The sequence below is a fragment of the Pogona vitticeps genome, chromosome 1 (genome assembly GCF_051106095.1).
Source record: "Pogona vitticeps strain Pit_001003342236 chromosome 1, PviZW2.1, whole genome shotgun sequence".
In the NCBI taxonomy this organism is placed as follows: Eukaryota; Metazoa; Chordata; class Lepidosauria; order Squamata; family Agamidae; genus Pogona; species Pogona vitticeps.
The window spans coordinates 274409203-274423568 of record NC_135783.1 but is presented as its reverse complement, the minus strand read 5'-3'; the positions used below and the strand labels follow the sequence as shown (position 1 = coordinate 274423568).

The following is a 14366-nucleotide window of genomic DNA, read 5'->3' as shown; positions in this document are numbered from 1 at the left end:
TAAATTTTGGGAGAGACAGACGGGTTAAGGGGGTCAACAACCCTTTTGCTGTCAAGGACCATATGAAGCAATGATTGGGGCCATGTACAGTGGTGCCTCGTTTAACGAGTGCCCCGGTTAACGATGAATCCGCATAGCGATGGCAAAAAAGCAAACTCTTTTGCCATCGCTTTGCGATGTTGCCTATGGGGAAAAATCGCTTTGCGATGTTTTCCCCATGGGCCCCATTTTCCCCCAGCTGAGTGGCGGGAGCCTCCAAAGGACCGCTCCCGCTGCTCAGCTGGGGCAAAATGCCGATGGTAGCCTCGGAAAGACCCTTCCGAAGGGTCGTTCCAAGGCCACCGCCGGGATTCCCCTTCGGAGGGGGCATTTTCCCCGAGCTGAGCGGGAGCCCCGCTGCTCAGCTGGGGGAAAATGCCGGCGGTAGCCTCGGAAGGACCCTTCCGAAGGGTCCTTCCAAGGCCACCGCCGGGATTCCCCTTCGGATGCCTGAAAGGCATCCGGACCCCTGCCGCCGCCACCACTTGGATCTGCCCCGCGGCCAGCTACCCCTGCCATGGTCGGACTCTCAGGAGTCCGACCATGGATGGGGTAGCCGGCCGCGATGCGGATCCAAGCGGCGGCGGCAGCGGCAAGGGTTCCGGATGCCTTTCAGGCATCCGGGGCTAGGATCTGCCCCCCGGCCGGTTCCCCTTCCATGGTCGGACTCTCAGGAGTCCGACCATGGATGGGGTGGCCGGCCGCGACGCGGATCCAAGCGGCGGCGGCGGCAGCAGGGGTCCGGATGCCTATCAGGCATCCGGGGCTAGGATCCGCCCCCCGGCCGGTTCCCCTTCCATGGTCGGACTCTCAGGAGTCCGGCCATGAATGGGGTAACCGGCCGGGAGGCGGATCAAAGCTCCTACCGCCACCGCCGCCGCTTGGAACCACCCCCCGGCCCATTCCCCTTGCATGGTCTGATCCGACCATGGAAGGGAAAGCCGGCCGGGGGATGAATCCAAGCTCCTACCGCCGCCGCCGCCGCTTGGATCCGGCCCCCGGCCGGTTCCCCTTGCATGGTCGGATCAGAGTAGACTGTGCTTCCCACAACCCCCCTAAGGATTTGTTAAGTAAAATGAGCATAATAAGATTTATATGGGGAGGTGGTTTTCTCATGTGCTAAGTAAACCATGCTCCTCCTGTCCACCAAAGAAGATCAGTAGGTTGCAGGGTATGCAATAGAACATCCATGGATTATTGTAGAGGCACATTTAAGACGTGGGGTTTCTCACAGCTGGCCTAGAAGAACCATTATCTCCACCTGACTTAATGTAATGCTACTGTGTTTAGGGTTTTTTTTTAAAAAAACTCATCACGAATATGCCTTATATAACCTTCCTAACTTTACCTCACATGTGTAAGAATACAACTCCCAAGATCCCTTGCCGTGGTCATGGAAGTTTGTTATCTGATATATCTGGAGGTTGATGGGTCGAGGAAGGCAAGCTGTGGAGCTAGAGGTGAGGAGTTGGATTCCCCACTATGCCTCCTGGATAGAGTCTGGACTCAGTGAGCCATAGGGTCCCTTCCAGCTTTGCAGTTGTAAAATTATTATTTGTATTATATTATGAATAATGATGCTCCTTTTTGTAACTTAGTATTAATTTGTTGCAGATTCAGTTACTGCACTGCATAAAGCAAACTCCTACCGGAGGAGAAAGCGAGGTTGTGGATGGATTTTATGTAGCAAATAAGCTTAAGGAACAAAATCCTCAAGCCTTCCAAATTCTGACCTCCACATATGTGGACTTCACAGACATTGGGGTCGATTACTGTGATTTCTTCATGCAGTCCAAACAAAGAATTATAGAGTAAGTAGCAACGATGGATCTGAGTATCGATTTATCCTGTGCTGATAGCGCTGTCTAGTTTTTTAATCCTGAGTTACAGGCAGCAAATATCTTTCTGAGCTAACACAAAGAAACTGGTCTATGCCTGCCATCTTGTGGGCAAGAGAAAAGAATCAACTTTTTAAAATGTGTATGTGGATTAGGTTTACTATATTGTCATATGTTCTTTTGTCATTTTGGTTTTTGTACGAACAGATTTGTCATTCTGTGTTAAACTCTGCTTTCTGTTAGGGATGCCATTAAAAAAATATTTTACAGTTTAATGAAGAATAATAGGGATGGCCAGGATTGTCCCTTTTCACATTTTAAAAAAATCTCAAGTTCTTCCATTTATGGAGAGATGTATCAATTTTCATTAAATTTAATCAAAACCTAACCAAACCAAATTCTCAGCCATTTGAACTGGCCAAATCCAATAGGTATAGTTATGCTCATTCGAAGAGGACCATGCCATACCTGTTTGCATTGTAGGTATTAAAGTTATGTTGGGAACAGAAAGCTTTGGCAACTCTAATCCAGCACCACGAGCATAGAATACACAGCAAGTCAAAACCAAGACTTTTAAGAGTTAAGCATTCAGTTTTCTTTTGTCCCACATTTGAATCATTTTAACATCCCAAACGGTTTCCATGCTGTTTGTGAAGAAATACATGAAGCTCTGACTTGCCTTATTCTTATAAGGGCCTCAATCAATTAAACAGTTTGAAACAACAGAAATCTGTTTTCATACACCAGCATAGTCAACAGGCTTGTGTGTGAGGGGTAACAAATTCTATTCTGTTTCCCAACAGTGTAGATGAAAAAGGCCAAGTGGTTCGTATCAACTTTAATAATGCAACAAGGGATACAATATTTGACATACCAGCTGAAAATGTAAAGCCGTTTTATGCTGCTCTCAAGGATTATGTTGACCTCCTAAACAGTCTGGATAATAAATATACCTACAAAATGAAACCAGGTAAGTAAAATAACTGCTTCATTGATCAAAATGCTTTCAAAAATAATGGTTCTCTTGTGCTTTATAGTGGCTGAAATACTGTTGCTTAGTGTAAACCAAATGAAAATTTTCACTCCATTATTTGCAGTAAACAAATCTTCCCTGCCACAGTTCTCATGTTGTATATGCACATTGCATGCATATGCCCCCAAATTATTCTAAGCAACAGGATTTTGAGCAATCAGGCCTTTTTAATTTTGGAGGAGGGAAAGTCTGATGTAAACACCTCCTATCTCCTAAACACAGATTTTGTTTTTCTGGAAATGCATTCTGTCGCTGGTTTTATTGTGACTCATTTCACAATATATACACTCATAGATAAGTGGATCTGACACAAATTTTCCCAGTATTTGCACTGACAAATCTTAAGCGCTCAGTACTGAGCCCTGTGTTTTAAAAACACAGTCATATGTGTATGCAAAGCTAACTCAAATTCTGCATTTAGAAAAGACAGTGGTGTACCCAGAAATTGTATAATCTGGGTATATCACATAAATAAAGCAACTGTTTCTGAACTCTGGTTAAGGGCATGATGCATCTCCATGACACTATAAGTTGTGCCATATCAGAGCATTCAAATCACTTCTGTATAGAGAAGATATTTACAGGAGTTCTGCTGATTCAAAATGCTGTTATCAATTGTTTCTTCTGTTTTGTCACATTTTTGGTAACTGTATGCGTGCTTGCCACTCTTTGTAGGTGATGTAGTTGTATTTGACAATTGGCGTTTGCTTCATGGCCGGCAGAGTTATCAGGCAGGAACAGAAGTGTCCCGTCACCTTGAAGGAGCCTACGCTGATTGGGATGTGGTGATGTCAAGGCTTCGTATCCTACAGAAGAACATTCTTAGCAGAAAGTAGTTTTGAATATTGGACTAGAAGGGGATCTCAGCAGGGTTTGCCTAGACTTTCCACAAAACCAAATAGATGTGATGATGTTTCCAGTGACTTCAGGGAACTCCTGGCTTCCATAGCTCAGTACGTCCAGAGTAGACTATGTCTAGATGGGCTGCATATAAATGCAATAAATAAATGAATAAATAAATAGCTCCATCTGTCCTGTTGAAGCTCCATTTAACCTGGGATTAGCTTGGATTGCTAACCTGACTGCATGTAGACAGTCTCTTCTGTGGACTAAAAACTGGGCAGCCCCCTGGTTTTTCAGAGAAATTTTGAGCAACAAACCAATAAAGAAAATGGAGGTTGTGGAAATGGTGGGGTGGGGAAAAGATTCACAATAAGACTTAGACTGCATTTGAAATCCAGTGCTTTGGCAAATGATGGTGCCAAATAAAATCTTAGTGGAACCAGATTTTTTGTGCTATATGCAAGAATTCTTTGGGGGAAAAAACTTTTGTGAAATTTTCATAAGATGCCAAAATATGGGGTGGGGAGGGAGAAAAACTCCTGTAATCTTGGTCAGCAAGATGAAACCTTTTTGAACAAGGGAAAAATATATAAATATTTACAAGAACAAAATATGCACATCCTTTCTTCTGAGTAGTCCTGCAGAGGATGAAATCTGCATCTTCTAAGTCCTAGTTCTTTTGCCAGATGAAAATGAGAACATCTGATGTAAAGGAAGCAAGTAGTGTCCAGCCTTTCTTCCCAAGTGAGGCTTTAAAGAATTTGGGTGAAATACTAAGGGCCTATCCACACTGGCATATAAATATGATATACAGCATGCTGAGGACACAGTTTAGATCAAAAGAAATGACTGTGTCCACTTCTACTTAGATCAAGCCATCCTTCCCCTTTAAGAGCTGTCTCACTCCTTTCTGGCTCAGCAGTAGGGCACACACTTTTTCTGGCATGCATACAATCAAAGGAAGTGCCTGGTTGTACTCCCCTGGTGGCTCTGAGGGCCCTGGCCAATGCCGCTGTCACAAAGGGGTCTCTTTCCACAGTGTTATCCACCTCCTGGAGGCAGACTCCATGGTAATGTGCTACAAGTGGGTGAGAGATTAAGCAAGAGCCAGTGACCTCTGCATGTACCACAGGTTTGCTCCCTGTGCTCTGCCTTTCAGCTTCCTTTCCCCTTTCTCTTCATCTTTTTTCTCTTTCCTCCTTTCTTTCACAGTTCTGCCTTTTTAAAATTTCCCCTCCAGTCTGTCCGTCCTTCTCTCCTGGCAGTTTCACTTGCTGTTTTGATTCTCTTTGCCTTCTTGTGGCTGCTCTTCCATCTTCTCTCCTCCCATCAATTTCCATTTCCTTCCCCATCCAAATACCATCCTCTTTGTGTTCTTGAACATCCTCTTTGCTCTCCCCATCTTGCTTTTTTCTGTCCCAGACCCTTTAACCTCCCCATTCCCCCCCTTTCTGCCTCTTTTCTCTTCCCCTCCTTATTTGACAGCTGATTGGGCTGCAAGGAATCATTTGCTGTTCAGAAGGGAGGAGCATGCAAAATAGCACATCACTCCACCACCCCCCACCACCTCATCAGCCCTTTGTAGACTGAGCCATCCCACACCCAAAACAGCCAGTCTGGGCAGCCCTAAGAGTACTTTCATGCTAGCCCACTCAATCAATACAAAATCAGAAATGCTGTTGTAAGTCATTTTTTACAAAGCATCCAGACTGTTTCATTGCTAGTCTTCTTTTAGTGGTTCACCTCTTTTAGTTTGTGGCAGATTTTTCTGATTGACCAACATCAGCTCTTGTGGGAAAAAGGGAGGGGTCTGGTGACAATGATTCATGGCTTAATTTCTTCTCTTTTAGACTACTATTACATACTCTGCATGAAGTCTTTTATAAATGAATTTTTTTAAAAAAAAAACTTAATTTTGATAGCCCACCCCTGCCTTGGTCTTAAGATGAAATCTCAGGTAAAATATGCAAAGAATCTGGATTTAAGAAAGCAGGTTCATTGTGAACAATGCTATACAGTGCCTCTTACTTCTGGTTTTAATTTTCAGTATTACATTAGAGTTTGATAATATAGCATGAGCAGGTATGACATCACAATCGCTGATTTTTAATTGCTACTTGACCCCCTAATGCTTCCTTTCTTTTCTCTACAGAAAATCTTAACATTTTCCAATGCGCACCTATTAAAACAAGCATCCACTTGTTTTGGTCATTTAACTGCAAGTCAGTTGTCCTGTGTTTACTATATTAAGATAAAGCTTTCCAACCCCATCCTTAGCTGTTTCATTTTGGAAAACATTTTCCGCTGTTAGCTCCAGACAAACATTCTGAGAACCACTTTGTTTCATGTGTTTATGCATTAATAAAATCTAGTTTTGGAGCTAAGTAATTTTGGATTCTTGCCTGCTTGCAAAACCAATTTCCTACTAGAACATTATCTTGCACAGATGCTAGAATAAAGATAACAGAGGAGGAAGAATTCTTTATGGTGATCATCAAAATGTTTCAACCAAATGTGGGGATATGTACTGCTGAGATAAAAATGTTATTCGTTCAAAACAGAAAACTGTGAGGCTGCATGAAGGGAAATTCTGCCCCAGACAAAGCTGGAAGGGGATTGCTTTTGGCAGGGTATCTTCTGTCGTAAAAATTCAGCCATCCAAGTCATGCTTCTTTAGATGGGAGCTTAACAACATTAGTGCAGCAAGGCAGTGGCTGCAAATGCAACATCACTGTTCAGGGCAGGCACAGCAGATTTGTCCCATAGCATTCTGCCCTACTTAATCCATGCAAAAATTTGAAGAAAGCCTGTGTACAGTCGTGCCCCGCTTAACGATTACCCCATATAACGACAAATCCACTTCACTACAATGTTTTTGCGATCACAAAATGATGTTTTAATGGGGATTTTTTGCTTTGCGACAATCGGTTCCCTGCTTTGGGAACCGATTCTTCGCATTATGATGATCAAAACAGCTGATTGTCGGGTTTTCAAAATGGCCGCTGGCTGCTCAAAATGGCTCCCCGCTTTTTTTAGGAGGCATTTTTTGCAAGACAGGCACCCGAAAATGGCCGCCGTATGGAGGATCTTCGCTGGGCGAGCAGGTATTCAGCCCATTAGAACGCATTGAACGGTTTTCAATGCATTTCAATGGGCTTTTTTATTTTGCTTTACAACCTTTTCACTCTACAGCGATTTCACTGGAATGAATTAACGTCGTCAAGTGAGGCACCACTGTACAGTACATAATTTAAACCAGCCTTGTGCCATCAAGTCAATTCTGACTTATGGAGACCCTTTTCAGGGTGTTCCAGGTACAGAGTACTGAGAAATAGTTCACCATTTCCTTCTGGGGACACCCTGGGACTGTGCAGCTTGCCTAAGGCCACAGAGGCTGGCTCTGCTCCCAGAAGGCACAGTGGGGAATCAAACTCCCAACTTCTGGCTCTGCAGATACCTAAACCATTAATCTCCTATTAATTCTGTCTTTCTTTCAGAACTGGACTTAGGTTCACCTACTAGATTAAAGATGAGTAGCAATTAATAATTTTAAAAAGCTCATAATATTAAATCACAGCTAAGCAAGATATGAAAACCAAATTAGGCTAAAAGAGATTTGGAAAGCCCAAAAAGAAATATCCTTTGCTTCTTACAGAAAGCAATCCACCCTGGATTTTTATGTAAGGAAAAAGTTAATGTTAGTTATAGTTCGTATGACCTGAAGAAATGGATTTACTCCTGTTCCCTCCTAGCAACCTTATTTAGCCAGCTCCAGAGCTCTCCAAAGAAACTGTGTAGACAAGCGCAGAGATGTCTACAGTCCTGGGTTTTCTGGGTAGGCATCCCACTGACATATTATTTTAATGTACCCAGACTTTTGCACCGTGTTGTGGTGCATGCTACAAACATAACTTGTAGTAATGTGCCACTACGCAGTCCCCCGTGGTCAGCTCCATAGCAAAAAAAAAAAAAAAAAACCTCTCTGGATTTTCTTATTTACAATAATTATCCTGGTGTGTGTCTACTGTAGGAAAATGCTGGAAACAGATTACAGAAATGGGCAGAGATCAAGTTGAAAGGGCTAGAGACACTGTGCCGATATACATTTATGATAATACAATGCAAAGAGCCAATATAAAGTCAAAACAGGATTGTCGTTGACCAAGAATGGCAACTCTGTTTATTTAAATGAAAATAATTCAGAATAAGCATTCTGAGGGCAGCAACTTCTGCTTCTCACCACAATTCTTCTTCCACTTGGAAAAGTTTTGAATATGCTGTAATTTTAACCCTGGGATCTCAAATCAAGTAGTGTAGATGTTGTTATTTTTCTGGTTCCTAAATGGTAAGGAAGGGTTTCCATCTAGTGGTTTAATAAAGGAATTATACAGTCAACAAAAGATCCTGCTTTATCCACAAAATTTGAAAGCTTAGGTAACCATAACAAGCTGGTATCATGTTTAATATTGTTATTTCCTCACAGCATAACAAACCTTATAAAATAAAAAGCAGACACCATGAGAAAACTGGAAAGACTGGAGGAAGAAGGCTTAATTTCCATTCTGTTATGGCCAAGTAGAGGTAGTGGCAGCTCTATGCCTGTTCCCCTTCTACTCTGACCCTGTTGCAAAACAAAACATGCCTCTTCAATAGCAAAGGGTAGGAAGGCGTGACACCTTATCTCCCTTCAAATTCCGCTACTTGTCATTCCCATTTTTAACTCCCTGCAAAAGGTTCAGGCCTACTTCTAGATGGCAGTGTTCTCACTACACTGTTGGAAAGGATGAATTCCCTATGGAGGATGAGCCCAAGAAGAACTTCTACATCAAGAGTACCTGAACTACTTCAAGCAACTATTATGTTTCACAGTGAGAATGAAAGAACCTCAAAACTTCACTTTGTTGGCTCCATCCTCCAATTCTGCTCCCTACCAGCCAATGTGAAAGTATTTTCTTAGCTTGAACCCTCTGGCAGCACCCTCTTCTTGCCCTCAACGATTACAAAGTCAGGTGAAAGAGGGAAACCTCCTACAAATATTAGCTCCATGACTTGTGGTTCCCACAGGATGGGTGTGTATATATATGTGTGTGTATATATGTGTGTATACAGTGTGTGTACACACACACACACACACACACACACACACACACACACACACACACACACACACACACACACGTTTGTCTCCTAGATCAGTGGTTCCCAGTCTTGGGTTCCTAGAAGTTCTTGGACTAATAATTCAAATTTATTATTTGAATTTATATCCCACACCATCTGGTAACCATGTCACTCTGGGCGGCTAACAACAATATAAGGCATAATATTAAAAACATGATAAAAATAAATTAATACATAACAAATAGGGAAATTAAAACAGATGGCAATAAAGGTGGTAAAAAGGGTGATGGAGATGATAGTAAAAAGGGAGGGCAAGGTCCTAGTGCTCCGGGAAGCCTGGCAGAAGCGCCAGGTCTTCAGTGCTCTTTTGAACCCATCCAGCAAGGGTGCCAGGCAGATCTCAATAGGCAGGTTGTTCCATAGGCAGGGAGCAACCACTGAAAAGGCCTGGTTTCTTGTTCTTTCCCTCCGGCCCTCCTTCGGGGGACCAAAGCGAGACCATCAATTCCCAACTCGGAGAGCAACCCAAGGAGGGTACCATGGTCAACAGTATCAAAGGTGGCACAGATATGGAGGAGGACCAACAGGAGGTCATTCTGCAGGGCGACCAATGCTGTTTCTGTACCATGCTATGGCCTGAAGCCTGACTAGAACATCTCAAGGGCATCAGTTTCCTCCATGAGAGCCTGGAGCTAATCAGCCACCACCCTCTCAACCATTTTACTAATGAAAGAAACACTGCCGATGGGCCCATAATTCCCAATTTATCCACCACCAAATTAGGTTTCTTTCTAATGGGCCTAATGAGTGTCTCCTTGAGAGCAGGGGAAACCAGGCCCTCCTGGAGAGACCCATTAATTGCTGTGCTGGCCCATTCTGTTGTTACCGGCTTGGCTTCTGTGATGAGCCAGGCCGGACAAGGGTCTAAAGAGGAGGTGGTGGCACGACAGCGATCAAGCACCCTGTCCACCTCACTGGACGTCACAGGTTATGGATATTTGCAGATATTTATTTTATATACGCTGTGGAGATGAAATCTGCCAGCTCCAGCAGGAACAATGCTGGATCACTGGAAGCACGGTAAACCAGCACAATCCCTAAGCCACCTCTGGCCCCAAACGACACGTGGATGGCCTCTAGACCTGGGCTTGCCACCACAGAGAGCCTTTCTTTCTGAGCTGCATAAAATAGCTGGGATGGGAGATTATTCTGAAGAGGAGCATGAAACTGGTTAAGTGCAGTTAACTGTAATCTCCCAGCATGGCTTTCCTCGTGTATATCATACATGCACATGCCTAGTTGCCCCTTTATGGAAAAACGTATCAGGATTCCTGCCTTTCATGCCACTGAGAACAGTATCTTACTCTCTCTAGTCACCTTATCCTCCTCTCCAACCCTGAAATAGGATAGTATAAGAAGGATATGTCCTTATTTTCAAAGCTACTTTGCACATACTAACAAACACTGAATCATGAACTGGACTTTAAAATGAGCTGGCCATAAGCATATTTGTTTGACAGCTAGGGACTTAATGTAACAGAAAATATGTTTGGAATGTTAATGTGAAATGTACTGTAAATGAGAGCGCTAATGTGAAATGTAGTGTTTTGATCTCAAAAAGCCAATCTCCTTTATAAAGCTCACCTCCAAGTACCTTAATGTGCTCAACTTTTTCTAGGATGGCCATGATTTTAAAAATTAGCTGTCTTCATTATATCACCAAAAATAACCCTCTTGTCCCGAAATACTGTGGTATTTCTAAACTTGATTTGCTTTTTACCTGCCCACATGTGCACTTCACACAGACTCGTCTTTCAGGCTCATTGTTTACACTGCACCCTTCCTTTAGCCTCTTTCTCGGTGACCTCTAGGACCTCAACCACCAGTTTCCTCCAGCGTGAGATTTTCCATAGAGAAGCTGGATTGCTGACTGTTTAAGTTCCATGCTACAGGCAACTGAGAATTCTGTTTACAAAAAGCCTTTTAGTTTAAACATGTGGTTGGACTTTCCATGTTCACCCAGGCTCCAAAATGTAGGGAAATGGCAAAAGATATCATGAATACCTACATTTTTTTTCATCTTCCGGGGGGTGGGGGATCAGATGGCCCATCAGATGGCCACTGCTCCTCCCAGGTCACTTCCACTGAGCAGGTGCCACCCAGCTGATGGTGGTGAAGCCTTCCTCCAGGTCCTGATGCAGGGAGAGAAAGAGAGGGGGATTGAGAGAGAGAGCAAGAGTTGTCTATTCTTCCCCATAGGCTCCAGATCAAATGGTTCACCAGGTAGCTGAGGAGACAGTAAGGCTCCTTGCTTTCTGGAGGCATGGCTGGCACTGGGCGTGCAGATGGGGGATGACAAGGAGAATCTGATTTGTCAGAATGCTCCACCATGCAAATAACACATTCCAATCTTTCCCATACCCACTTATGCACAAACATAAATGCTGGGTTGCACTTCTATATTCTAACAGGCATTGTTCAGCCTTGCCCTCTTGCTCAAGATATGGGGATGGGAGATTTGTAAAACTTTCTTGGACAACAAATCCCATAATTCCCAATTTTGTTTCTACTTGACTTATGCATACCTTACAGGCACCTAAACATGGCACACATGAGCAAAAAGGCTTTGAAGTTTAACTAGGCTTAGCTCTAGCCAAGCTCCTTGTTCAGAAAGAAAGCTCCAAGCTAGCAGTGGGGAAGGAATGGAAAACTTAGGTGGAGCTAGGCCTAGATTCCCCCAAGCTTCCTGTTCAGAAAAAAAACTCTCACAGGTACCACTGAGGCAGGAACAGTAAGCTTGGGTGGAGCTAGGCCTACTATGCCTCAAAGTCTTCCAGTTTAGGTGGTTTCTCCCAGGAGAGCCACACTGAGGTGACTATAAAACATGTGTAAGTCAGTACTCCCTGAATGGGAGGGAAATTATGAGATCTGTAGTTCAAGAGATTTTTTTAAAAATCCCATCCCTAAAAAGGACCCCATAACACTTTTTTTCTTTTCCTTTCTTGCTGGAATATGAATGATATCCCAAATAGCTTCTCACATGACCACCTAAAATCAAACATGGACATTTAACAGTAGTAGTCGTCATAGTAGTAATAATAATAACAGTATTTTTAATAGGCTGTCCTTCTCTCAATAAGGGGACCCAAGGTGGCTCACAATAGTAAAAGAATAGAATTAAAAACATAACAAGAACATTGAAGAACAGTCAAACATTGCACAAGCAAATCTGCAGAGGGCAACATCTCTCTGCAACCATTAAGTAATACTGTTAATTTTACTACATTTGGCTTATCTGGTTTGTGTGTGTATACATGTGTTCTATGCCATCAAGACAGAACCAACTTATAGTGACCCCAATCGTGTTTTTAAGATAAGTGAAATATTTAAGGAGTGGTTTTACCAGTTTCACTCCTGCAGTGAGTTTCCATGGCTAAGTGGGGATTTGAACCTTATTCTCCAGAATCTTAGTCCGTTGCTTTGCCCACCATGCCACAGTTGAAATCCACCTGGTGTGTAGCCGAAGTCCTTATTTCTTGCTTTATTTCTTGCCTGTGTGCCTCCATCTTCCACCAAGTAGCAACTATGTCTTTCAATGCAGAGCAATAGAAGAAAAGGAGAGGGGGGAGCTGAGTGACCTTTGAAAGAACTGGGATAAATTCTTCAATTCACACCACCCTAAGTGGAACTTGAAACCCACACCTCTTGAGATTGTAGACCTAATTTTGAAACCTGCTTCAAGCAGAGAAGCCTAGCCTACACATAAACTTTTAAGAGCTTTTTGTTTTAGGCCCGATACACTTGTGTTTCTAGCATGAGTGCCTGTGGGGAAGATGGCCATCCAGCTCAGCCTTGACCCCTCCCCTCCAGCAGAGGGAATGTGGGTAGACTAATAGCTGCCACGGTATATACTACAGAGATCAACCAACATAATTATGTTTCTGTTCATCCTAAAACTAAGATGCAATATCTGTTTAGCTGCTACTAGCCTTCTCAGGTGTTACCTTTTGGCAGCCTGATAATCTACCAATTAGAACACAAGTTGGCTCTTACACAGAGAAGTAAAGCAAAATTTATAAGTTCTCCCAAAAGAGAAAAAAAAAGAATAGAAAAGTGACCCCCATATAGACTCTGATTAATCTTGTTTTACACTTTAGAAAGATGCTGTCAATGTTTCCCTTCCTCTCCTCTTCCACCTTTACATTAGCCATTGTGGATTTATTCTGATGACGCTTCTCACAGAAGGTTAGTTGTTTCCTCACAAACAGTCCGACCTTTCCAACTTTTTTTTAAAGCAACCTTCTGTTCATTTTTCTTGTTAAATGTTATCGTTGTGAATCTGTACTTCTCATGCAAAGGAAACTATGTCAACAGTGGCCTCCATTTTCATCTCTGTACTCAGATTAACACTATGTCAACACATGGAGATATTTGCCCACACAAAGAAGTGTTGACCACTGCACTTTAAAAACATGGGTGTTTAGTTGAAAGGTCAACAGAAATTACCCTTTTACCCTTTCTAACAATATTTGAGCTTTGTGGGAAGAACAAGATGTTAAACTGAAGTCTGGAAAGTCAATATTTAATACTGTGCTGCAACTGGTAAGAAATCAGATTCCTACCATGCTAATCAGTCATAGCCAAGGGACCTGTTTTTATTAAAATTTGAGTTACTAGGGATTCTGGCCTCGATGGCAGACTGCCTTTTATATCTATATAAACATGTGGGATGTGTCCTGTCACCATTTGACTCCAAAACAGCATAGACATAGTTCAGTCATCTCTGCATTGCACTATCCAGTGCTATGCAGTAGTAGCAACAGGATTCCACCTAAACTACAGTTGTTCAAATGCTGGTTCAGGAATACACATATTTGACATATATCTGAACATGGTTCTGTGCCATAAAATATCATTACCCCATTTCATTTCCTACCAGAGGACAGACAGCTATCAGTTTAATAGATCCAAATCCTTTATTTAAAAATACTAGCATCTCAGCCAGGTTAGCAGGATTTAGTATGAATATGTTAAGTCCCTTGGTCTAGATAGAAAACATACAGTTCCTGAAAAGGAAATACATAGCCACAACTTCATGCAGCAAACTGGGAAAGGGTAAGAGCAAGGGAAGGAGCTGAAGGATAAGGAAGGAAAAAGTGGGCTTCTTACCTATCCAGAATCTACTGACAAACAGACAAATAGGGAAAGATCCTCAAGGGTAGACCACATGTAAGGACATCAGGTGCTCCTAGTTCTTGCAAGGACAAGAATGTGGGATGATTTAAGAGCAACTTGGATAAAGCAGGGGTCAGCAAGAACATCATCCAACTGCATAAGGAATATGAGGTCAGTTAAAAGAATTAGAGGCAGAACCAGCTTCAGCTGGAAGAAGTGCATGGCAGTTACAACTGCTTATGAACAGCAACTTTGTTGTCCCTTCATTAGCCCCAAGTAAATGATATTTTAAACAGGAAATCTCATTACATGTAATGAGT

At 42.7% G+C, this 14366-nt stretch overlaps 1 protein-coding gene across 4 annotated transcripts in view; it reads left to right on the top strand.

Annotated features, from left to right (window-relative positions):
* BBOX1 (gamma-butyrobetaine hydroxylase 1) overlaps window positions 1–6137 on the top strand; it is a 67024-nt gene extending 60887 nt beyond the window's left edge. For all 4 annotated transcript variants that reach the window (XM_020790417.3, XM_020790421.3, XM_020790418.3 and 1 more), the window contains 3 exons: window positions 1654–1850; window positions 2681–2847; window positions 3586–6137. In XM_020790417.3, the coding sequence (XP_020646076.3) occupies window positions 1654–1850; window positions 2681–2847; window positions 3586–3746 (525 nt within the window). In that variant the 3' untranslated portion in view covers window positions 3747–6137. The remainder of the gene's footprint in view (window positions 1–1653; window positions 1851–2680; window positions 2848–3585) is intronic.
* The last annotated feature ends 8229 nt before the right edge of the window (window positions 6138–14366 follow it).